Source organism: Schistosoma haematobium, chromosome ZW (genome assembly GCF_000699445.3).
Source record: "Schistosoma haematobium chromosome ZW, whole genome shotgun sequence".
Classification (NCBI taxonomy): Eukaryota; Metazoa; Platyhelminthes; class Trematoda; order Strigeidida; family Schistosomatidae; genus Schistosoma; species Schistosoma haematobium.
Genome location: NC_067195.1, coordinates 38,334,788 through 38,361,915, shown reverse-complemented (window position 1 = coordinate 38,361,915; position 27,128 = coordinate 38,334,788). Strand labels below are relative to the sequence as shown.

Below are 27,128 nucleotides of genomic sequence, written 5' to 3'. Positions count from 1 at the left end.
ATCAAGTTATCTTCACTTAGGTATAGTGTACGGAAAGAACATGTCCACATGTTGAGCTCACTTGAGATCGAATGAACTGTTCCCTGAAAGTCAGTTTAGTAATTTTTTGACTGTTTTTATTCACCTTATTAATTTCGTCATATTATAACGCACCATAAATCTTGGTGAAATTTGGTGTTTTCACACATTTAAGCGAAAATAGGTGGTTAGATATTCACAATTAATTTTGTATGTCCATATGTCTAGAATCCTGGTTATGCTGGACGACAGGAATTGCCTGAAAATTTGAAAATCAACTTTCGAACAGTAGCAATGATGGTGCCTGATAGACAAATCATTATACGTGTTAAACTTGCATCATGTGGCTTCATTGAAAATATTATATCAGCACAAAAGTTTTATACGTTATATAAATTGTGTGAAGAACAGTTGAGTAAACAGGTGGGTAGATTTTTTTATAGACGGTATGAATATAAATTAGGTTTTCGGTGGAATATTAAATGTTACTTAACGTTTACGTAATGATATACTATGTATACAACGTAAGTGACCTTTTCAATTTGTTTATGTATTGTATAGTTCAATGCATTTACGAACTACTGCGAATAAAGGTCAACGCTTTTTTCCTTAACTCTAGACTCAGGTCAAGCGATTATTATTTCCACCACTCTGTCATTACGTTTGTTCATCATGAAGTTTGAAAATCATGTATTTTAAATTATGTTGGAAATCCTTTTCAATTACATGCGATTTGTCTGGTTTAAATAAATTTGTCATCTGTTAAAACTCTAGTTGAATGAAAAATATTTATTTTCAATAAGTTTTCCACAGAACTAGCGTTGTAAAACTTATGGCGAGTTTTGTTTCAAGTGTTTGTACTTTTCCTTTGTCTATTTGAAACACTGAATTGACAGATTACCGTTAATTCATTGATTGTTTGAACGGAGACCCCAGTATTGCCTGTATTTCTGGTCTCTCTCCATCCGTTTGTTTGTCTCTTTCTCCGCTTCATTTTCGTTATGACAATATTCTGACAACTATAAACTTCTTCTTTCTTTAATTTTCCTAATGCAGATTCATTATGACTTTGGGCTACGAAATATTCTTTCCGTGTTGCGTACACTAGGTGCAGTAAAGCGTGCCAATCCAAATGATACGGAATTCGAAACAGTAATGCGTGTATTGCGTGATATGAATCTCAGTAAATTAGTCGGACCTGATGAACCTCTGTTTTTATCGCTACTTGATGACCTATTCCCTGGTATGTGGTTTTAATTAAATCTCAATTTCTCGGTTTGTCACATTATTATTTGGATCCCAGTAAAGGTCACATAAAAACTGATTAGATCGATGGTGAGATTGCTTGTCGTGTTAGAACGTAAAACAAAGAGGAAGGGAAACTAATGAATCAGTCTAAGCTTATGAAAAATGATCTTATTTGTGCATAAAGATAATTTTTAATCGTTTAAGCCAACTCGTTTATATACAGGCTAACTTTAAGCACGTATGTCGTATACAAAAATTCATCCGTTGAGTGATATTTTTAACGAATCTACCATTAAGGAAATTCTCGAAGGTCGATTTTATAGAACATTAACAATTTGTAAAACCCTTTCTTGTGAAAATTTTTAAATAGTCGTTATCTGTCTAGAGCTTAGTCTCAAAAGAGTTTTTATACTAATGCATAAAGCTATTGATCGAGTAATTTTGAAGCTAATGTGCTAAAAATCTCAACATACATGTATACTGTATTAGTCGCCATTCAGTTAGAAACAGTTAACAAGAAATTGTAGGTCTGTCACTTTCTTCTCTTGGTCAATTAATTTCTGTATGATTATTTGACTAAGAAAACTTGATCAACAATGATACAACTTCTGTTATCACATTTCTGTTATATCCTAGTGAAGATTACATTACGAGTAACTTCTGAGACCTATTAATGGACTAATATTATCTATATATTCTTATGGTATAACTATTCAGTAATGAGATTATGTATATTTATATTCCCCTTATTATAAGCTTCATTTTGATCTATAATTTATTATTAAAATATTTACTGTTCTTAAATTATACTCAGTTTATTAATTACTGTCTCCCACGCTCACAGCCACTTTTTGGCTTCATTGTTTATAAATGTTATTTCCTACTTTATGGTGCGTTGAGGTCTGTTTAGTTGGTTTATAAACCCAGTATTTCTGGAATAAATGATTCGCATAGTGAAGGCTGTTATTGGTATTCCGGACTCAGATGGACGGGCTAGGGGAGCAAAGTACCAATAGGACGCTGGGCTGATCAGACACGTCGAACGTCATTGGTTTAGTACAGTACAAGATAGAATAAGTCGTATTTTGATTGGCGAATAAATCACGTGATAAAGAGCGGGCGTAAAGACACAACAATTTCTATTTCAAATACAAGTTGGTGTACACATTTTAGAAAATCTAGTAACTGCTCGGTTGGAGAGAGAGGTACAAGAGCATCTAAACTATCTGAACGTTTTTACTTTCTTAAATATTATTTACTAAATGTTGATAAATGGAAACTTCAACTATATGGGTTCCTTCTACTCTTACAAACTTTTTCTAAAACCCTAGAACTAATGGAAAGCAAATCAAACTAACAATGACTTTCGATGGCATTTTTAATGTACTTAAAATTACTTTTTAGACTTTGAACTGAAATTTGAGACATTCATTCTGTAGCTTCTGATATTAAATCACTTAACTTCTTTTACAAACTACCATAAATTAATTTTCTCTACTTTTATGAAAGGTATTTCATTAGATAAAGGTGGCTATCCAGATCTTGAAAAAGCTATAAAACAAAATCTAGCAGAATCACATTTAATTAGTCACCCACCATGGTTTCTTAAAGTTATACAATTGTATGAAACTCAACGTGTTCGTCATGGTATGATGACATTAGGACCTTCAGGTACTGGTAAATCTTGTTGTATTCAAGCTTTGATGAAGGTACGTCACTACAACTTTTTCTCAACATTTTTATATTATTAGCTTATCCCTCAGCGTTCATTGAGTTGTAATATAGTATTGATGGATCAAGAATCTTTGTGTATAGTTCATTGTTTTTTATTCACATTAAGGGGAAGCTGGTAACTAATAGTGAATCAGATCAATTAAATTTGTTGTACTCATAAATTGGGTTGTGGCCAAATGTTCTGCTATTTTGTGAATAAATTACTTTAATATGAAGGCAGGTAATGTGATCATATTCGTTTATGTTATCTAAACTTTTTCAAGTCACAAAACAATACAATTTCAACTGGCACATACTGGTTATTAGTTTTTGCCCAAATGTGATTCAAACTAAACCACTCATCATGAGATTATAAAAAAGATTCCATGGTTGATTCTTGTGAGTAGCTGAGATTATGAAATGTTGATTGGTCTCGAAATAGGATCAAACATTTGACTGAAGAGCTTTATTAAGTAAAAAAAAAATCATGTTACCCATTACATTTGCAAAGTGATTTGATCAAGTGAGTTTAAAAATTCACGCTTATTTGGACTTAATGTTTAATAATGGATGATAAGTAATATCGTAGTGCAAAAGATCGTTACAAAAGATGACGATAAGAAAATACTTAACACTTCCAGCCGAAAAATAGGTTTTCTAAAACATATGATTTTGCTTAGCTGTTTGTCAATCAAACATTTAGCATATATCTGATATGTGTTAATATTCATTTGCTGTATATTACTGAAGCCCTTAATATTATTGATCAGTTTACATTCTCATTAAAGTCAGTCATCATATGCTTCATTCTCCAGCTACTTTTGTTCCGTTATTGAATCAGTGGGCTGTTACCCAGTGTTTCAAAAGTTCGAATCACCCTTTTCCTAGCATAGGTAATACTATCAGTAAATCTATTATGGGTTACTAGTGGCACTGCAGTATATCTGGTCTAGGATCACACTTTCGGAAGGTTAACACCACTATAATGACAATCACAAATCATACAGATAGTCATTGTAGTTCCAATAGACGAGGATAAAGTAGATTTAGCCAATAATCAACTTAGCAAAAAGAAGTGATTTGAACCATTTATGATACTAAATTTGTCTTGGTCTCTGAATTAGTGTTTTGTTTTCAAAATGCTACAAACAAAATCCTCACATTTGGCTTCTAATTACCAATAGTCATAAACCATAATGACGTGAAAAAATATTTAGTGTAACAAGTCTACATCATCATAGTAAGTTAGCACTCGCATTTGAATATCATTCTTACACCTCGTTACATTCAACTATTTATCATTGATTTAAAAAGTAATCGCTTATACATGAGAAATTACACGAAAGTTACTGCATCAAAATTCATTTATACTTTTTAAATTTGTAATAACACCTTTCCAGTAAAATCTAAATTCTGTTCCACTCAAAATTAAATCTACTCTGACCCACAAACCCTCCATAAACTCGATTTTTCTGAAAGAGTAATGTATTAAAGAATGATGTGTTTTTTCTTAATCAGCATTTGAGGAGTTTCATACTTTAATTATTCAAAAACAGGCAATGACTGAGTGCTTTGAACCACATCGTGAAATGCGTATGAATCCGAAAGCGATTACAGCTTCACAAATGTTTGGACGTTTAGATGTTGCTACAAATGATTGGACAGATGGCATATTTTCCACGCTATGGAGAAGAACATTGAAAGCCAAGAAGGGTGAACATATCTGGCTTATATTAGATGGTCCAGTTGATGCATTATGGATTGAAAATTTGAACTCGGTTCTTGATGACAGTAAACTTTTAACACTGGCTAATGGTGATCGTATTCCAATGGCACCATGTTGTAAGATTATTTTTGAAGTGGATAATGTTGACAATGCGTCACCAGCAACTGTTTCAAGAAACGGTAAGTAAATAAATTGCATAGCTTTTAGAAGTTCCATAAATACTTTAAAACAACTGTCTATTTAAACTTATTCTTGCGGTTTTTCGTCTATAAAAATCACCTAAAGGTTGGTAACTTTTTTATTGATTGTGATAGTATTTATCTGCTCCAATTAATTTACCTCAAATTTTCTGTAAGTACAAAACCCCTATAGATAAGTTTCAATGGTGCTAATTATACCGTTTATTTAAGTCAAAATAACCTTAGTAATATACCATTAACTCTTGATAGACCATGGATCAATGATCAAAAATTTGAAACCCCGAGTGCCTAAGTTGAGCGGAAAGTTTATTATCTTGTTTCAATAATCATCCCATGAACAACTAACAGTGATCTAAATTATTCTAAATAACTAAATAAGGTCAAATTGTATGTCCAAGTAAGCAGAAGTTGACAATCTTATCGAATAGAACAAAACAGAAGTTTTTACTGAACGAAGACGTTATATGCAACATTGAATTTAGATGAAAATGCTTACAAGCAATATAAACGTCTTAGCTAAAAATAGTAAAGTGGCATTAATTAAAATAAATCAACAGAACGATTCATTTAAAAAGCTTTCAATTAGAGTACTCGGCCAATAACCAAGTAGATATTTATGTTCTTTTGAGTACCAGATAAAATATATTAAAAATTCTTGTATAGAGTCCAAGTTTTGCAAAATTCCAAATCTTAAACATTTTTCATTCCTCAGGTATGGTATACATTAGTACAACTACATTACCTTGGTTGCCAATACTACAAGGATGGTTAATGTCACGTGGAAAAAGTGAAGCTGACCAGTTGTTGCAATTATTTACGGCATCGTTTGAAAGTGTGTACCAATATGCAACTAGGCATTTGAACTTTAAGATGAGTGTTTTAGAAGCATTTGTCATTCGTCAAGCTTGCGATATCCTGAGTGGAATATTACCTAAGCCAGAAGAAAAGGATTCTCCATCGGCAAGTAGATACACATTCTTTATATTGGGTTTTATTTATCCCTTTTCTAATAAGTTGAGTACAATATAATGCCTTACAAATTATCTCTGAAGCTATGTCCTCATGCTATTGATTTATGTACCGCAAACTTACAGGACCGGTAGATGCTGTTGATATTTAAATATTCTTTTTTCATTTTTCGACCCATAACTGGCTTTTGATAAATGTTTCATGAATCCTAAAATTTCGTTGGCCAATAGTCTTATTTATATTTGGAAAGTGAATTAAAGATAACGTCGTTTCAGTAACATTAATTTACTGAAGCGTTACTTGTTTTCTAAAAAATTTCAAAGATTTGTTTAGTACTAAAAAACGCGATTAATGTTTATTTTGCATATACACTGGCCGACTAAGTATTGACGTTGTTTTATGTACTTCAACTTGAATGGCTCACATATGTTGTTAAACATTCATGGTCAGATTATATTGCATGCATCTCCGATTAAGTGATTGAGGAAAAATGAATCGTACTTAATAAAAAAATGTTTCATGATTGTTGTCGGCTAAATTTAACAGAAAATATTTTTATAATCGAATCTAGAGGAGAGTCATATACTTGTTACTTCACTTGGTTAAGAGTGTTCTTATTAAACAGATAGAATAACTGACGGTTAGAACTGAACATAAATGTGGTGCATATCCTCAAAGGCCAAATGAATGTAAAGTAAAAGTTTGGCGTTAAAAAAAGATTTCATGATCTGTAGACTTTGATTGCTATGCGAGATGTCAAATTATTCCTTGATCAAAAACAAGAAATAAGTTGTGGAATAATTTTGTCTTTTAAGACATGTCTCGATACATTAATCTCTTTGTGTTTTCGTAACTTAATTGCTTAAGGTAGGCAAAGGTATCCATGAAGTAACTATCGATTTTGAATTATATCACTCAGGATGTACGATATTTTATACCAGTTATTTAGGAACCTTAAATCTTATGTGTTAGCTTTTAACCAGTTTTCTACATGCTCCTATACCAAACAACATGCAAGTTTTACTAACGTAAGTCTCGTCTACAATAATCTTTATCTTATGAAACTTTATGCTTAAATTTGTGATTATTTAACTTTAGAAGTCAATTGTTGATTGAATTAACTTAGGTAATATGGCTGGAAAAGGTAATACGCACCCATTAACTGTCAAAATTAATAACCTGAGTTCTATTTTACAATACTTCTGTTCCTACTTATTTCCCGAAAGGAAGTTTTCATGATTACATATTTGTTTTAAATAACTGATTGAATATATTCATTTACTTTAACATATGCTAAAAAAACAGTTAACAGTGATCAACCTATTCTTACTAGTAATTAGTGATTAGCTAAAGACTGTACTTCGACAGGTTGAAATACTAAAACATATTATAGAAAAGAATTCAGGAAGCAAACGTTGTCGAACTTTATTTTAAACTTCAGTTAGAATAACATAACAATCAACTGACTGACAAGTTAAAAATCTAAATGCTAGATGGAATTCTAAAGTATTATGCATGAGATTCATGACTCGACATTCTTAAAATTCAGTAATGGGAACCGGAAAACGTGAAACTTTCTGCTTTATAGTGACTATAAATCGAATTTAAAGTTTAGTTATCTCAATGATAAAGTTTTCGACAGAGGCACCGGTCAAATAGTATTTAAATTTCAAAACGAAGTTACTTTACAGTTTGAAAGTGACATTTCTGATGAATATTAACATTATTAAAACTTGTGTTTAGGGCTCTTACTATTAACTATCGTTCATTCAGTGTCACTATAAAGAGATGCTCATTTTTTTATAACATTCTTTTGTTATCAGGACTCAAACGTACTCTCTAAATACGAACAAATACACTTAATTGCTGTCCTGTACTACTTATAAGGCTAATTTTTTGAAAATATCCACTGAAATTCAGCTTGATACAGTTAATATTATCTTACTGAGAAATATATGTTAACCAACAGTCCAACTTCATAAATTTTAATTTCTTAGATAACATTCAAGTATATGGAACGTATATACATATTTGCATTGATGTGGAGTATTGGTGCTTTTCTTGAAGGTGATGATCGTGCTAAATTCGAGACATATTTACGGAAACATGAAACTGTAAAATTTGACCTACCAGAAATCTCTACAGAATCACACTCCACAATATTTGATTACTTAGTAAATGATCTAGGTGAGTGGATTCATTGGGATACAAAAGTTGATGAATTTCTATATCCAACGGATCATACACCAGAATATTCCTCGTTACTTGTACCGAATGTTGACAATGTGAGGACAGAATTTCTTATAGATTTAATTTCCAAACAACAAAAATGTGTACTGTTAATTGGTGAACAAGTAAGTTATGTTAACTAAAACCTTTACGGTAATTCATATGTTTGATTAAAAAGAAATTACAATAAAATGCTCCCGAAAAAATTAGTCACTATCAAATAAATATACTATAAAATAACACTAATTAAATAATGAAAATTTTTTAAATCCACTCGAAAAATCCTTTTACTGACCGAGCATATTTCATCATGTTTACAATACCTTGATGAATTTGTTCCCTGAACAATAAGTCATAAGCAGGTGCTCGATAAAAGTTCTTTTCTCTAAAATTTGACTAATTTGATGGGAATTATCACTTGTCTGTATCAAATTTTAAGAGATGAACACATTCAGAGTAATTATCACATTCATATTTAGTCGAAAAGAGGGTCTTAATTGTAATCAACAACAAACATTGCAGTCTCCTATACTATGATCGTTAAGCTGTGATTCGTAACTACTAAATAAACTTCTTTTAGTCTAAACTAAAGAAAAAACCTGATTCCTCATACTCTGATTTGCTTAAGGTAAATACTAATACGACGTAACTGGTATATATATAAATTCATAAGCATAAAATTAAACTTTCAAACTTCATATGGCTATCTAAAACCACTATGCCTTTGAAATTCTGCATGTCTCTTATGTGAAAATCAACATTTCCAAGTGTTTAATGGAAGGAACTTTTCAATTTTCTCTGTCGTTATGACTTAATTATCTGACTCGTGACGAATAACCTCCAGTTTTGGATGGTAAACATTTTTATAGAACTAACTACTTTGATGAGAAAATGCATTCGGTGTCGTAACCTACTTCAATCACCTACACATTTTAAAAAGTAGAGTAAATGCCAGTTTCGTATATTCTATCAATGATACAAGTTAATGCAGAAATGTGAACTTTTCTCACTGATTCACGTGATAAAAGTGATGTAATATTAACTCACGTATTTCTATGCAAGTTTTCTTAATCACTTCTTTACTAGGGTACAGCTAAAACTGTGATACTCAATAAATATTTAAGTAGTCAGAATCCTGAATTTCATATATTCAAAACCTTGAACTTTTCAAGTGTTACGACACCGTTGTTATTTCAACGTGCAATAGAAAGTTTTGTCGATAAACGGATGGGAAGCACGTATGGTCCACCAGCTGGTAGAAAAATGACAGTTTTCATCGACGACATCAGTATGCCGTTGATAAATGAATGGGGTGATCAGGTTAGTTGAGTTATTTGTATCCTTTTTCGACATGAATACAATCAAGTAATGATTTGATGGCCGTGACGTCAACCTTTTACAGTACAGTACTTTGCTGTTAGGATCTTATTTGAGTAAGAGAAAGAGTATAACTAATTGTTAATTACCATCCTGGTATATAATTAATATTATACAACAGTCATATTAGTCAATTTGTGCAACTAATCTCCAATTTAGAAAGAGTAAGACTGAATCATCGCTAAAACTAGTATGGTGTTAAGAGATGGTTTCTAAACTGTAACATGTATCGTAGGAGTTATAACTGTTAGCTATTCCATGTTTCGATCTCGAAAGAACATTACCACCATAACTCTCTATTTCAGCTGCAAATACTTTGGATTGTTTCATAAAACTACTAGAATGAATCAAAGTCTTCTGCTGACTTGATGTAATATCTCATGGAAATAAAAATCTTGAACAATATCAATTTTTCTTCAGAAAATATTCTCATTGGAGTGTTCCTAACTTAAAAATGTTAATTTGTTGATACAAGTAGTTTATTTACTGCCAACCGTCGTCATGTCTGGCATGACGTAAGACTCGAAACAATAATCCAGTATTCTATAATGTGCTTCCACTGTCAGTTAACGATCCAAACCAACTTTGAGTCAGGATTTCACAAATCTAAGAGAATATATTTATTTATACTCTGATTATAGGGGTCAGAATTTATTGCTGAGACTCACATATACTATCTGATGTTCATAACTACATTGTCTCTTTTAATTCACAAAATATTTACCAATGTTTAATTGGTGTATATATCTAATATAATATCTTTTGAGTTTAGTATAGTTGGCAATTTGAATTTGGCTCCTAATCATTTTTCAGTATTTCAATAGAGGAAATCCGCTCAACAAAGGTGTAGATTAATAAGAGGTCTTTTCATACATATGATTCTCTTTATAATTTTGAAGGGATCAAAAACAAAGATTTGAGCAGAACGTCATGAATTCATTTTATTTCATTTAGTCCTCATCATCTGCTTACAATTTGTGATACGTAAAACTCATAATTACAAAATGGGTTTAAATTACTTACATGAAAGAGTTTAGTTGGAAATTACTTTTAAGACATATAAGTATAGTATAGCTGTGTCATAAAATGAAATATATTAAACTGAATTCCTGTTACTCTGCTCAAATCTTTGTTCTTACTCTCTTTATAAGGAGTCACCAATCAGCAATACTGTTTCAGTAGATAATAGTCAAAGTTGTTGAGATTTAATTCAGCGTATTTCTATTGATAATAAGTGCACTAACATTATGACTGTTTTAAGATTTATCCTCATATTGCAGTAAGCAATTCTTAAGAACTTACAGAGGTATACTAGATAGGCATACGAGTAAACACAACTCAACATGAAAGCTGTAAAACAAAAGGAAATTTTCAGTAGTAGTCAGTATGGGAAAGTATTTTACGTGGCCAGGACAAATTTTATTCAGGTTTGAATAGAAATTTACTTTGTTCTTTTCTCTCGCTTATTTGGTAGTGCGCTTCACAAGTAGCATAATACTGCTCTAAATGAAAATAAATTTATCCTACTTTAATAAAAACACACTATTGTAGTCAATAACGCTGATATGAAATATCAAAAACTATCGTTTCATTAATACTTAAATTCAGTTCATTGTGGTTCAAATAAGAAAAATTGATTGAAGTTAAGAGAATGGAATGTTCAACTAGATAAGAGCAGGAAATGTTAATTTAGTAATTTCGTCCTTGAAATTAGGATCACTTGAAGAATAATCTAAAATCCAACGCAGTTTACTATACAAACGGAAAGTTCTCTGTGGTTAACCTATCGTTTCTTAGAGTTGATATTGAGATCACGAACTTCTCATCTTTAGTGGTAGACAGCACTAGTCTTGATGTTGAGTGAACGAATCTTTCGATGAAATACAAAAATTTCAAAATTTACGTCTGTTTTAAGAACTACTTATAGAAGTCAGTTTTCCATCAATTTAAAGCTGATCTAGCCTAGCTTTGTATGGAATAATTTCCTTAATAGTTGACATATATAAAATAAGGTGTTTATGGTACACATTTTTTTTCCAGGTAACAAACGAAATTGTCCGCCAATTGATTGAAATGAAAGGGTTTTACAATCTAGAAAAACCAGGGGATTTTACATCAATTGTTGATGTTCAATTCTTAGCAGCCATGATACATCCAGGCTCCGGTCGAAACGATATACCACATAGACTAAAACGACATTTTTGCATTTTCAATTGCACCTTGCCAAGTAACACATCTATCGACAAAATATTTGGTGCAATAGCTCAAGGACATTATTGTCCTGAAAGAGGATTCACAGATTCTGCAGTAACCGAAACAGTCAAGCTTCTTGTCCCGTTAACACGGATTTTATGGCAAAAAATTAAAAATAAAATGTTGCCAACACCAGCTAAATTCCATTATATTTTTAATCTACGTGATCTTAGTCGCATATGGCAAGGAATGATTGGTACAGTACCTGAAGTGATCAACAATACAGAACGATTAATGATGTTATGGCGTCATGAATGCTCACGCGTATTAGCAGACAGGTTTGTTTGTCTATTGATTCTACTGAATAAAGGTTTTTATGACATAATTTGTTAAATTACGATTTTCAAGCCATTCATGTTTTTGGTTTCTGATAAAGAAATTTGACATGATAAATAGTAGTAGTATTAATCAATAAATTGATTTTTCCCATTTAAGTTCTCGTTCATAACAATAGTATCAGTTATCGTTAACGATATCAATTACATACTTTCTAACCCCAGGCATTCCTAAGTTGATAGGTCATGAATATATTTCATAATGTTTAACTATTTCTTTCTTGGGTTGTACTCGGATAATATTAAGTTGATAAGAAACTGGTGGAGCACAATTTGAAGATTTTACACGAAGGAAATTTTTTATTTTGGGTGAAAGTTTAACTAAACTTTACAGTGTTGTGTTACTCCTTTTTTATGCTTCAATTATTATTTACTACAGATTTGTATCAGCAGATGACCACCAGTGGTTTCATATGACAACTAAGCGTTTAGTTAAAGAAGAACTTGGGATGGAATATATGACTGCAATTGAAGGCGATCCATCATACTTCGTTAATTTTCTTCGGTAAGATAGTTTTATTAGTTTTATCATATTTCAAATGTATTAGCATTATAATAAAACAACAGTAATGCACCTAATAGTCAAGTTTATAATAAGCATTATCATCCTGGATATTGAAATAGTTCTTAGAGTTCTTCAAGAACTTGACTAGTAGCTCTACAGATTCTATCATGTTCTCAATGAAGTGGTATGCTGATAACTGAGTCATTGATGTCTGGTTTTATGAATATCAAGGATTTAGTGTCGACTATAAATAGTCGGTACCGAAACTTTTGTTATTTGGAGCATCTAATGCTCCAAATTTCACTACCTCTTAAGAAACTTGGTATATCAGAATCAATTTTACAAATGCTTGGCGTTTTGTAACAAAAGTAATTTTCATGTTGCGTTACATTACCATTTCATATAACTGGAAAATGAAACCTAATAAGTCAGTATTTTATGTTCTAAAATGGAGAAGAACGTTTTCAGTTCGATTTCAAATAAAGTCATAGGTTCATACTTGCAAGAAGTATAAGCTGAATATAAAAAATATATACTGTTTGTTGCAACTATAAACACAGTCAAAAATGCTATTTCATAATGAAAATCGTTCATTAATATATCGAGGTTCAAAGTCAAATATCTCAATGATGATTACTCTATTTCTTCTTTCAATAGTCATGAAACAATTTATTCTAGTGACAACTAAAACAAATCAGCAAGAATACCCTTAACTAATAGCGTCATTCATCGTTTCGGTCAGTCGATGTTCATCACAATAAGTATGTGTGGTCTTTATGAAAAACTGTTATGAAAATATTCCGTTGACTGTGTTGTAATTTCTCTGTTAATTGTTTACACTTTGCTGACATAGTTAGTTGTGACGTGTTGCTTTGTATTTATACTGATCGTTAAACATTTGGTGACTAGATTTTAGACATGAGTAACAGATTATCCTGAAAAGAATTCGTTTCGTTTAACATAAAGTTGTCCAAATTTAAAACACTATGTGATAACCTCACATTCGATTACACTTTTTACCTCATACAAAGTGATCCACCTGAACCAACCGGTGATGAACCTGAAGATTATATCGTTGAAGTACCAAGGATTTATGAACCAGTAAGTTAGTTCATTTCTAAGTTAAATTTCTTATTTGTTGATACATATCACCAATCAGTCAGTTTTAGTCAATGTAGTGACTGGCAGGTATCTGCTTCATTCTGAGCTGCCAAACCACATCAAAACGATGAAATGAAACTAATAAGAATAGAGAGGAGTCGAAATAATCACAGTAACAATGATAGTGAAAAAAAGACTAAACACTAGAAATATGGTTCGAGAATAAAAATTGTGCAAGTATGTAGCTCAAAATCAACTGAAAAGTAAAGAATGAATGCATCTGCTCTGTTGGTACCGGTTCTGAACCACAACATTAACACGGAATTTATTTCAATCATTTATTTTATTCACATTATTGCATTTTGCCGTCAGTTACGATTTTTAATTCTAATGTACTGTTTGTGACATGTACTTTATGAATCTTTAAGCTTAAGACTTTATAAAATTACTAATTTTTTTCATAAACTGATCTACAATAGCCTCAAGGATGCAATCGTTAAGTGGCTTCATTAAACGAGAATTTCAGTATTCCACTGCTGTGATAAAGAATAACACCTGTACTTTTTGTGTAGTATTGTATAGTGTCTTTTAGCTTAAGCGAAATCGCATCTCAGTCAGGTCTAAGTTCCCTTTTATATTACTTTACTTATAGATCGAATCATTTCAACAATTAACTTCACGTTTGGAGATGTTTTTACATCAGTATAATGAATCTGTCCGTGGTGCAAGAATGAATCTAGTACTTTTTCGGGATACATTAACACAAATTGTGAGAATATCTCGAATTATATATATGCCTCGAGGTAATGCTCTGCTGGTTGGTGTCGGTGGGTCTGGGAAACAGTCATTTACAAAACTTGCGTCTTACATCGCGGGTTATCAAACTTTTCAGATTACATTGACAAGGTAAACATTTAAATTTTCACCTTTTCTTGCAACCTGCCACATGCATTATTTTTTTCCCTTTTGATTAAGCGTAGTAACTACTTTATACTCACACATTTAGAAACATATATGAACTCATTGGGCTCAAATGTCATCCTTATTAGTCACAACAGTTGCCGTTTCTAGGCATTGGCTATTCATCTCCAGTAAGCTCATCAATTTCTGAGATTGAAATTGAGAAGAGTAGTGCAATTATTCTTCATATGATAAAATTGCGAATAATCTAGTAAGGGTTAATAGCTTTACTGAGCGGCATGTATCTAATTAGTTACCCTTCTGGTCGATGAATGCAACCTTTTATTGCATTCCGGAGTTTTTCCTTGTTGGTTTTTAGGACTGAGTTGGTAAGCTTATTTTGATATACCGATTTCCTGAATTATCTGATAAAACCGTAACATACTTAGTTTTACTTGATGCTGATAGCACAAAATAATCCACAACTATGTAGACGTAATTGATATGATAAGAGTTGTATTATTTGTTCGAACGATTAGGTTAATTTAACAATGAGGAGAGATTAGATTAAATATCCATAGAAAACAAAATCCGTTAGATAACTAGTTTTTACAATACTAGAACTCCTCATTAGTTATTACACTTATCTATACTTGGTATTGTTTGTTTGAATCTTCCCATTGATGTTTAGGACTGCAATTGATCAGTCTCTTATTGGCATATGTGCGTGCTGTGCGTATTGCCTTGATATAACCTTATCTATACTGTTATGAAATCTAGCGTCTTTATTTTTCGCAACTAAAATACTGCTGGCCGCACCAAGATTCATACGTATAAAATGTTTGTATTGCCCTTTCGATATTGGCGTTATTTTATTGAGAGAATTACTTGCAAGTTTTTAAACCCCATGATACTAATAATTTCTCTTGTTTTAAGAAGAGAAAATCCCAAAGACCTGATAAATCATAATCTATTAAGTCATTCAACTGCCTTTCGACTAAAATAAAACAGAACCAATCTTATTGTAAGAAAATATAATCGATTTAAAAAATTACGTTTCATAACAACTTTTTAAAGACTATAATGCCCGCTACATAGACTGAGAGTCTTGATATCTGTCACCAGTATAGTAGTGGATAGTTAGTTCCGTAAATAAGTGGAAGCATCACTGTAGCACTAATGAATGATAATTTTTTTAAAATTTAAAATATAAACTCGTAATGGAAACAAAATTCATCCAATCGCCTCAATTTCTTATTTGGTTATTAATCTTGTATTAATTCAAAAATTTCCCTACCATTTGATAATAACTTAGGTCCTATAATACTACAAATTTAATGGAAGATTTGAAATTCCTATATCGTACAGCAGGTCAAAAAGGACGTGGTATCACATTTATCTTTACCGATCAAGAGATTAAAGATGAAGCTTTTCTAGAATACTTAAATAATGTTCTTTCCTCTGGTATTATGTCGAACCTCTTTACACGTGATGAAACGGATGAAATTCTACAAGATTTAATCCCTTTTATGAAAAAAGAGCATCCACGTTTAACACCAACTAATGAAAATCTAAATGATTATTTCCTCAGTAGAACGCGAAAGAATCTCCATGTTGTTCTGTGTTTCTCCCCAGTTGGTGAGAAGTTTCGTATTAGATCATTAAAATTCCCTGGATTATTATCGGGATGTACAACTAACTGGTTTCATCGTTGGCCAAAAGAAGCTTTAATCTCTGTAGCTAATCATTATTTGATTGATTTCCCGATTGTCTGTAAACAACAGACAAAAACTGCTTTAATCAATACGATGGGTATAGTACATGATGGGATAGCTGAAGCGTGCATAGAATATTTCTCAAGGTGAGTCGAAGTGTACGTTGAATTTGTCAATACGGCTGTTTTTGTACACTAATGAAGTCCTCTGGCCTGATGAAGCTAATTTGTGAATGCTTAAATAATAAAGTTACTCCGTCTCCTGTTATAAGATTTTACCGGGGGTATGTATTGCGAAAACAACTAAGATGAGAATATGAACTGTTTCGGTAAATTGTGGATTCTTTCTAGATGTATCTGAACAAATGTTAAAAACTAAGTGGCGTTGTATGAGTGATGAAAACCAGTTGCAATATCGGAAATAACGTTTTTTGTCCCGCTTTCTGTTTAATTAGTATCACTTTTTTAAAAATATCATTGGCTGCTTTTATAGCTTATTCGTCGGTTTATTTGGCAATTCTGAATGATTTTAAAATGTTTTACATTTCACATAATTTTATGCAGCTTGTCTGACGTTTTAGATACTTTATAACGCGTAAAATTCTATATAATCAAGATATAAATGAATGTATTTAATGTTTTTTTACTTGATTTTTTTCCTTCAAAATTCTAGATATAGACGACAAACTCACGTCACACCAAAATCTTATCTATCATTTTTATGCAGTTATAAATCAGTATATTCGCAACAACATAACCATTATGCGAACTTAGCCCAACGCATGGATGGTGGTTTACAAAAACTAGTTGAGGCTCAAGAGAGTGTTGCTCAGTTGAGTAAAGAGTTGGCCGTGAAAGAAAAAGATCTTGATATTGCTAATAAAGAAGCTGAAGAAGTACTTCGGACAGTAGGTCAAATGTTTTACTGTCATATTTTAAATGCAATCATTATAGCTTTTCTTAGTGTTAGGTTTACATTGGTCGTCAATAAAGTGGTTTTTCGCCAAATATTTAACTAACAAATAACTCCGACAATTTAAAGTATTTTGGAAATATTTGCATTGATCACAATATGTGCAGAAATTATCTGACACGAAACTTTTGACCATCAGATCCTATCCAGTGTGTAGTACTTTACCGTTTGATCCTTACTGAAATATTTGAATGTGTCAAATGTTCACTGAGTTAAGTAGTTCAATGTTAACTTAATTATTATAACTAGTTACGCAATCCATCTGCTTGACTGTTCAAAACTGTGCATAAGTTTCCCATCTTGATAAGATCAATAGATAAAATTACTTACAAACGTACATATGGACACTGTTGCAACAGTAATTGTTAAGTTAGTTCAGACTAATATTAAGACAATTCAATAAAGGTACCCATGATAAATGATCTGAAGATTGGCTTTGAAGACAGGAAGTGACAACTTGAGAATTTAGTAAGTTATTGAACATCAACTACAGTATTTATCATGTTTACTTACGTCACTATGAAGTTTTTTGCTCCGTGAAATGCGTTATTTCCCCTTGTTCTTTTTGTCTATAATTTTGGTTTATTATCCTTTTGACAATTTAGGTCACTGTTCAACAAAATGCAGCAACTGAAGTAAGAAACAAAGTGCAAGTTGTTAAAGATAAAGCTCAAGCTATAGTTGATGACATTGATCGTGAAAAGGTTTTAGCGGAAGCGAAATTAGAAGCAGCTAAACCAGCCCTACAAGAAGCTGAAGATGCATTGAACACTATAAAACCAGGTGATATTGCTACAGTTAGAAGATTAGGAAAACCACCACACCTAATTATGCGTATCATGGATTGTGTGTTGCTTTTGTTTCAACGTCATCTTGAACCATATCAACCTGATCCAGAACGGACCTGTCCGAAGCCTAATTGGAGTGAATCTTTAAAACTGATGACAAATACTGGTTTCTTGTCAATGCTGATGTCCTTTCCAAAAGATACTATTAACGGCGAAACTGTTGAATTGTTGGAACCATATTTAAATATGGAAGATTATACACTAGAAGTCGGTAAAAAAGTTTGTGGTAACGTCGCTGGTTTGTTATCATGGACAAAAGCAATGGCTTACTTTTATACAATCAATAAAGACGTGTTACCAATGAAAGATAACTTAATAAAACAAGAAGCTAGATTAGCTAAAGCTATGCTTGACTTGAATGTAAGCTATCATTGTCACATTTTGAAGCAGTACATTCCTTCAGGTTATGTTCCTTTCTTAAAACATGACTCTCAATTGATAAATAAAATAACACACTGTAGGCAGTCTGTAGGGCTTACTTAAATAAATTTAGCAGACCCACTGTTTATTTTATGATAATGTAAAAGTTTTACGTTACTAATTGATTACATGTACACTTTGTGACTTTATAAGTAGCTTCATCTATTTAGACATGTTACCAGAACATTTGAGTATTAAAATAAGTGTCTGAAACGTAGTCCAAATTAATCTCATTGCATCTAAAACTCAGTTTTATCAATTTTGGATTTTGGTGAACCTTCAGAGCTAGACTGATATTAAAATAATAACAATTGCAGTAATTTTGGAATTTGTCTCTACTTTGATCAAGGAATCGAATAGTTTTTTTAGCAAACTACACAGGTATAGTGACTAATCTTCAGTTATACTACAAGATCATCCCAGGAATAAAATAGTTAGAAAAGTGAAAAGTAAATCCGGTGGGGAGTGACTCCTATGTTTATTACAACCCTGATGGTATTACATTTCGTTTGTTTAACCCAGATAATCGGATTTGTTGTCTTCGTGTGGTAAAAGTCAATGCTTTAACATTTTTTATGTTTTGAAATTGTTACAAGTAACATAGATTCATGAGGCACTCTGTTTGCCGCATATAAATTTACTATCCCTCTCCTTAGAAAGTACACCAATTCAGTAATAATAATATGGTAACTTAGATGAATTTACACTTATTTTAAGTTGCACGGTACTAATCGTTCTGTTAGTATATATGCTGTCATTTTGTAGACAATCAAAAATGAGTGAAAATCTTATTTTTCTTCCTCACCTCTGTTATGTAAGTGACGTATATCATGACCAACATGTTCAGTGAGAGTTGTTAAACATTATTGGAATGTTTATCGTCTACACTCAACAGAGACTGTACTTAGAAGATGTATTTTATTACGTTTCGGCCAAATATTGAAGAAAACGTCAGTAATTTATAATAAAATCACTTAATATGATCCGGATCAAAACGTAATCCTTTATTAACTTACTGTGGTTGTTATGGACTCCGATAAACCTAGTTCTTCTTGTTTTTAATACTTGCTTTTATAGGATGCTCAAGCAATACTTGATGAAAAAGAACTTGAGTTAGCTAAAGTTCAAGCAGTTTATGAAGAAGCATTACGTAAGAAAAATACACTACTTGAGGATGCTGAACTGTGTCGACGTAAAATGACCGCCGCTTCAAAACTTATCGGGAGTTTAGGAGATGAACAAACACGCTGGACAGAACAGAGTCAGGCATTTAAAGAAAATGTCGAATGGTATGTGTGAATTACTTCTCTTGATGACGACTTTATACGATAGCTTTTTTCACATTAAATCTTTAAAGCCATTTTGTTTCAATATGCTTAACTGTTTGATACTTTCTGTGACTTTTTGATAAACATATTTATGATTTCAGGAATATTGAAATTTTAATTGACCCCAAGCTCTTAATACATTACACAGTCTACAATCAAATCAAGTTATTTACCTTAGTGTGATCATATGTATTTGCTTTTATAATATCACTTTTACATCCCTTATTATTCCTTACGTTATCACTTAACACCTAAGTTCTCTATATTCAATTCTTTAAAAGTGGGCATTCTAATTGAACACCATACATGAAAACCAGAGAAGTTACATAACGAAGTTTCTAAGTATTCAAACAAAATTTAGAATGGTTATGAGAGAAAATTATTTACTTTTCACTATTATTTCCAAAAAATATTATTTCTGGAAGTCATATAAAAATATAGCTATCTGCTGTGGTATTTGTAATTACATAGAAACCTATATATCATATCCTTTTGTAACCCGTTTCATCTTAACAAAAGCTCCGTAGACTCATTGGCTTTAATGTGACATACTATGCAATAAGTTTAGTGGAGAACTTTGTGGTGATAATAACTTTAAATGATTAATTCTCTTAGGCTTTAAGGTAGATGCAACATGAATAGTATCCTACTTTGAGCCAATAATAATTCACCTTTAAGTATAGGTTGTATTCGTTATCGAAATGCATTGAATGAGGAAACAAAAGTAAGTATTAAGAAATTGTATTTTACGTTGCAGACAACATAAGTTCAAAAACGAATACGAGCAGGCAAGTAACTAATCCCCAAGCGTATGAACAAGTATTCGTTTTAAAAGGTTGTTGATGAAAGAGTGAACTTTACATCATATGAAATATATTCTAGATCCCAATCTACATTGAAAACCAACTGTTTCTAGAATATATATAGCATGAACATGTAAACTCAAAGAACTTACCACAGAACTATTATGAAAAGGGCCAAACTAACAGTTATCTCTGTATGCGAACAAGAAAATGTGTGGAAACACCTTTGTCTTATAACCGCAGCAAATGAAAAATCAATTCAAAATATTTCATCTAGTCAACTGCCTTTGCTAGAAGTGAAGATAAAGCTACTTTGGATATAGCTATAATCCATAAACTTGTGTAAATTCAATTCGATTCGTGATGCTTGTACCAAACCATACACCATATTATAAATGTAAAAGGCCAGAAAAAAGTCCACATATTATTATGTTATACACATTTGCATTAGATCTCAAAATGAATCAGTTTGGAAACCTGACATAAATTTAAAATGATAAATTTTATTTTCTGTTTTTACTAGTGAAGAAGTCAATCGTTTCTCACGGAATAGTTAACTCAGTAACTTAAAAGTATTATACTCTATCTAAGGTCTGAAAGTCCCGGACTAAATCTTGACCAAGTTTGTAGGTGAGCTCTGCTGAAAAGTCTCAATCAGACGTCCATTTTTTTCTCGTTTTCAACGGTTTTCGAGCTAACCTTATTCAGTGATAAAATAGTTTTGAAGTAATTAAGAATCTGATCATTAATACTGTTGGCTTTTGATTAATCTGATCAAAATAGATTAACCAAAGTTTGTTTTTCGATACTTCCCAGTTGAATACACTCCATACTGTGTAGTCAAAATATCTGCTGTTTCTAGTTAGAGAGCCTACAATTACCTATAGATTGATTAATTACATTGGTATAAGGGGATTATGGAGACTGACCAGTTTGCAGTTCATTGCATGGACTGATTTTAGGTAGGCAGTCATTGAAAGCCCACATGGGACTTCTAGTCAGTGAGCAACAACGATCATAATGGGAACAAAACCTAATGTTTTCAGACTTAGTGGTAAACGCGTTACCTTTAGATCAATAAGTTGGCATCCAATATTTGACACTTCTGACAATGAATGAATAAGCTGTTCATATTCACTTTCTTGAAGGTCCTCTATACTCGACCTGACTTCAACATTGTGATTATTTGAGATGAAAGTAATTGTACGTGTACAATACATGTTTCAACAACATCGAAAGGACAAGATTTAATGAACATAAAATATATACATACGTTTTAGTTCCCCGTTAGGGACTTAATTTTTCTCATTTTTGCGCACCTACCAAAATTAGAAAATTTCTTAATAAGCGTTCAAAATTTGTTTTTTATTTCTGTCTACGTTTATAGTCTTGTTGGTGATGTACTTGTTGCAACTGGATTTCTTTCTTACTGCGGTCCATTCAATCAAGAGTTTAGACAAATGTTATACCAGTCATGGCAGAGAATGTTAAGACAATATAATATACCAGGATCTACAATAGTTAACTTAATTTCCATGTTAACTCGACCAACTCAAGTTAGTTAATCATATATTTTACCTGTTTAGACAAAATTAAGCTATAAATATTAAAATTAACTAGTATACATTTCTTTCCCGGACAAATATTTGTTTTACTCGGTCCTGTAACAGTGGTTAGAAGTAATGGATCGTTGATATTTATTCATAGTTAGTCTTTCATATTCAATAAGTAACTCTCCATCATAATATATCGATTGCATAATTGGCACTTGTATAATAGCTTTCAATTCCTAAGATTTATTCACATAATCAGTCAGCTATTTATTCTCCCTCGTGTAGTTTATTCGGTTCATCGAGGTTATCACTTCGGTCGCTTCAATGATATCAATAGTTTTGCCAATCAGTAGAGTCGTAATAACAAGTTTTACCTTGTCAATAGCTGAAAATATTCAGTAATCTAGTTATCCAAGAGTTTATTAACTAAAGAAAATCTGAGTAAAAATTCAAAAAATTGTCATTCCTATCTGGTTTCGCTTGATTCAGACTGGAACTCGGAAACTTGGTTACCTAAGCACAGTATTAAAGTTTTCTTGGTTGTTTGTCCCTACCATTACTGTGATAGTCGGTGAGACTATAATTTATGGACGAACCAATCATATATAAGGTAAAGATCTTGGATTTTGGCGCGAAATTCATTCATTCATTTGGTTAAAGAGCGCTTTTGGCCTTTTAGCTGATGTCAGTTCGTGATGAAAACCATAAATCTAATTCCTAACCCTTAATCATCAACAGTCAATCTTAATTCTGGTTTCTCACCATGGTTTATAACCCTCATTTGGTACTAGCTAGTATGTGGACATTCCCAAGGTCACTTTGGCGTCGCTCAAAGGTCGTCGATAAATTATGGTCTCACCGAATAGCGATTAGGATTTACTAACTATTGATGAATTCTTTATTCGTAATCGTCATCCACTTCTCGTTAAATGTTTGCTTGATAAGATGTGTCCGATAATCTGTTTTTTATTTCTTTTGGGTAAATTCGTTCACTTATCCATCGAATTATTAGCCACCTTCAATTAACTGATTTCATTGACTCAACCGTGTTTTTATCCTTATAATATTGTATTCATACACTGGTTCGGACAATTTTTACTGGTTTAAAAGATTCACAAATTATACATACTACTTATATCTATCGACACTAGTAGCACACATCACACTATATGCCAAAAGGTGTTTCAGTTCATCAACTAGGATTGACCTTCCATCAGGTTTTTGTCTAAATTGTCCTTTGTTTAAATAAGACCCTTTCTATTCATGAGTGGATTTAACTAAATTAACTGAGGTCAGTAATATTAAAAATATATGGCACTTTGAGAAATTCCTTTACAGATTATTTCTATTACATCCATTCAATTTGTTGTATTCAGCTTGGCGAATGGAAAATTCAAGGTTTACCCAGTGATGAATTGTCCGTACAAAACGGTATCATTGTTGACCAAGCGAGTCGTTATCCCTTACTAATCGATCCACAAGGGCAAGGAAAATCATGGATAAAAAGTCGTGAGCAAAAGCATGACTTGATTATAACTACGTTGTGGAATAAGTATTTCAGACAACACTTAGAAGATGCTTTGTCAACTGGACGTCCATTACTGATTGAAGATATCGGCGAAGATTTAGATCCAGCAATGGATAATGTACTGGAGAAAAATTTTATCAAACAAGGGTCAATTCATAAGGTATAGTAAGAAAGATAAGAGACATGTTTATTTGGGATTGAAGGTTGTAGAAGTTTATATATTTTAATTATAAGTGTAAGTTTTGGGAAATATGTATCTTGTGTGATTTTGACTTTAAATGGAGGTCTAAATTAGTCTACTTAAAACCTCTCATATATTTCAAGGTGATTATCATAACATTATGACAGCAATCAACGAATCATTTCTTTCATTCTGCTTTTCTTCAAAAACTCTCCTGTTACTTCGCCCACGATGGATCTTAGCTCCTACAGATTTCGAAACTAAAATGACAGAACAACCAGTACGAGATTGAGAAAAAGTCATCAGTAGTGATAGTCACTATCATCTACAGAATCTCAGCAAAGCTTCCAATGTTTTTGGATCTCCATTCACTAAGGATAGTGATGCAACCTCTGATGGAAACCTGAATTTTGGAGTTATTACAATAATTGAAAATTACCAAAACGTCCTATTTATGATATACTGATAAACTTAAAATAAAGCTTCAGAGTACTTTTCAGATATCATTTCCGAACATCTAAGATCAGACATAGCCCACCATGAGTTTTTGTCACTGAACCCGGTCACCACACTTGGTTATGTATTCGGTCGTGACTTCATTCTTTACTAATTTACACCTGGAGAATATTATGTGAACGTTCGGTTTGTTCTACATAAGTACGATAGCCAATATTATTATTACCAGTTACAATAACGATGTACCTGGAAGTGGTAACAACTAATAACTTACAGTTTATTTAAATAAACGATAACATTATCCTTAAAATATATTTGTGAATACTTAAAAGTACATTTTTCTATTCTTATATCAGTTTCTTGCTTATTCTTTGTTTTAAATTGTCTTAAAATAAATAATTAAACTCCTCTGAAAACCAATGAGATGGCTTTTTAGTGAAATAAAATAGTGTAGCCCTATTAAGGAAGTTCCCAATCTTTGCATATCATGATAGTTTGGAAACAATTCGAATATGTTTCTGTTGATAAAACTGTTTGTCGAAGAGTAGCATATACTGCGAATATCTCGTGTAAACCTATTTAAAGATGGAAATATTAAACGAATTGTTTGAGTTTTAATATGTTAGGCTATGTTTGATCCAATATGATTTAAAAATTTCGTAGATTACACAAGAAAAGAATCCGTAGTCACTGATTAGAAACTGTTAGTAATATGTTTCGAAGTTGCTTCAAATCCTGAGCTAATCTACAAGCCTGTATAGCTTTTTTTAAGGCGAAAACGTTCTATGAGTTAAATTGAAGGGCATCTCCAATGTATTCTTTCGGTTACTGTTTTAACACTTGGTTTCATAATGGCGTTTTGTAATTTCATTTAATTATTTAGGTAAAGATCGCTGACAAAGAAGTTGACGTATTACCTTGCTTCCGATTGTATATTACAACCAAATTACCCAATCCATCATTTACACCTGAAATATCTGCTAGAACTTCTATTATTGATTTCACAGTCACAATGAAAGGTCTAGAAGAGCAATTACTTGGACGTGTTATACTTAGTGAACGACATGAACTGGAGGCTCAACGTGTTCAATTAATGCTTGATGTACAATCGAATAAAACAAAAATTAAGGAACTAGAAGATAATTTATTATCACGTTTAGCAAGTGTACAAGGTTCACTGGTAGATGATGTTGATTTGATTGACGTATTAAGTTCTACTAAATTAACAGCTAGTGATGTATCAAGAAAGTTGGAAATTGCCTCTGAAACTGAAATGCAGATAACTAGTGCCAGAGAAGAATACAGACCGATCGCAACACGAGGTTCAGTATTATACTTTTTAATTGTTGAAATGAGCTTGATCAACTGTATGTATCAAACATCTTTACGTCAATTTTTAGCGCTATTCGATCAGTCATTATCAAGGTAATTTGTATAATTTTGATTTATTGAATAATCGCACTCCTAAAATGGTACGATGTAATTAATCAAGTCTGTATGTAGGACCTTAGTGAAAGTAAAACTGATAGAAACTTATTTGATTGATCATTAGTTTATTCATTTTAAAGTATTTTTGGTACATAGGTGTATCAAACAGCACAGGGAATAAAGAAATTCAGTTATAATGAAGGTTTTGGCACCTAATTGAAGGGGATTCAAATGATTAAAAAATCCTTTTACTATATAGAATTATAACTTCATAAGTGTCCAGAAGCCAATTAGATTTCTTTTTAAACTAAAATTCTTGGACTAATATGTTGTTAATGTTTAACTAGTACTGTGGGAGGCATTACTCGTCACACTCACATTTTAAAAAGAACCGTTAGGAATGAATTTTCAGATTTTGTATTTAAATAAGTTATGAGTACTTAAAAACAGCTGATTTTAATCTATTTAAGTTTATTATCCATCGAATATTACGTTACTTGTTTTCAATAAGTCTACTTATCATCTTTCAATTTAAGTGTATGGAATAGTGTGATCACAACTGAAGCTTGTGAAGTTTAAAAACAAAAGGTGAAAGGACTACTTTACGTAACATTACCGACTAATCTTAATTAAATAACCATTGAAAACAGGAAGCACTAAACAGCTGCTTCGTTTAAGATTTTTCTACTATGCTAACATTCCTTTCAATTTTTATAGCCTAACATATAAAAGCTTATTTAATTAAAGTTCTCGGGCTAACTTAGCTGAAATCCACAGTAGTCTAGTTCATCTCAGAGGAAAAGAATTTAGCATACAAGTGCTATACTAAGTAGATAGGACGGATATCTAAAAGGGTTTTGACTACATTGTGCTCTGATTCATTGATTTTTCACATAAATATAAAACTGACCTATGAATTTTATCTATATTTTAGATCTGAAAAATCTCCAATTACCACGAAACGCATTACGAATGTAATTGACTACATGACTTACGATGTATGGAGATATATTATTCGTGGTTTGTATGAAGTCGACAAATCGACATTTTCTCTCTTGTTAGCGTTAAAAATCGATATGCAAGCTGGACGTGTTAGGCATGAAGAATTTCAGTGCTTTATCAAAGGTATTCATGAACATAACAACATTAATATTCATTTGTTATTAATAAGAATTAGATACCATTAGATTACCATCGTTTTGCTCTGTGAAACTTCGCTACTCGATAGTTTTCGGGTGCTGACATCAATAATACAACCTGGGACTAATGAATAGTCTTTCTCATTAAAGACCGTCTTAATTTCATCAAATTATTTTTCGGAA

General features: G+C 31.9%; 1 protein-coding gene across 1 annotated transcript in view; it reads left to right on the top strand.

The window, feature by feature from the left end:
- DNAH5 (Dynein heavy chain 5, axonemal) overlaps positions 1–27,128 on the top strand; it is a gene marked incomplete at both ends in the record, with an annotated part of 92,277 nt that overhangs the window by 53,508 nt on the left and 11,641 nt on the right. The window contains 19 exons of the mRNA XM_051218743.1: positions 247–441; positions 1,075–1,261; positions 2,776–2,975; positions 4,536–4,884; positions 5,618–5,865; positions 7,872–8,228; positions 9,190–9,423; positions 11,521–12,011; positions 12,448–12,573; positions 13,605–13,674; positions 14,327–14,580; positions 15,890–16,435; positions 16,962–17,196; positions 17,867–18,469; positions 19,607–19,818; positions 22,048–22,216; positions 23,590–23,901; positions 25,262–25,803; positions 26,741–26,931. Of these exons, the coding sequence (XP_051071353.1) occupies positions 247–441; positions 1,075–1,261; positions 2,776–2,975; positions 4,536–4,884; positions 5,618–5,865; positions 7,872–8,228; positions 9,190–9,423; positions 11,521–12,011; positions 12,448–12,573; positions 13,605–13,674; positions 14,327–14,580; positions 15,890–16,435; positions 16,962–17,196; positions 17,867–18,469; positions 19,607–19,818; positions 22,048–22,216; positions 23,590–23,901; positions 25,262–25,803; positions 26,741–26,931 (5,521 nt within the window). The remainder of the gene's footprint in view (positions 1–246; positions 442–1,074; positions 1,262–2,775; positions 2,976–4,535; positions 4,885–5,617; positions 5,866–7,871; positions 8,229–9,189; positions 9,424–11,520; positions 12,012–12,447; positions 12,574–13,604; positions 13,675–14,326; positions 14,581–15,889; positions 16,436–16,961; positions 17,197–17,866; positions 18,470–19,606; positions 19,819–22,047; positions 22,217–23,589; positions 23,902–25,261; positions 25,804–26,740; positions 26,932–27,128) is intronic.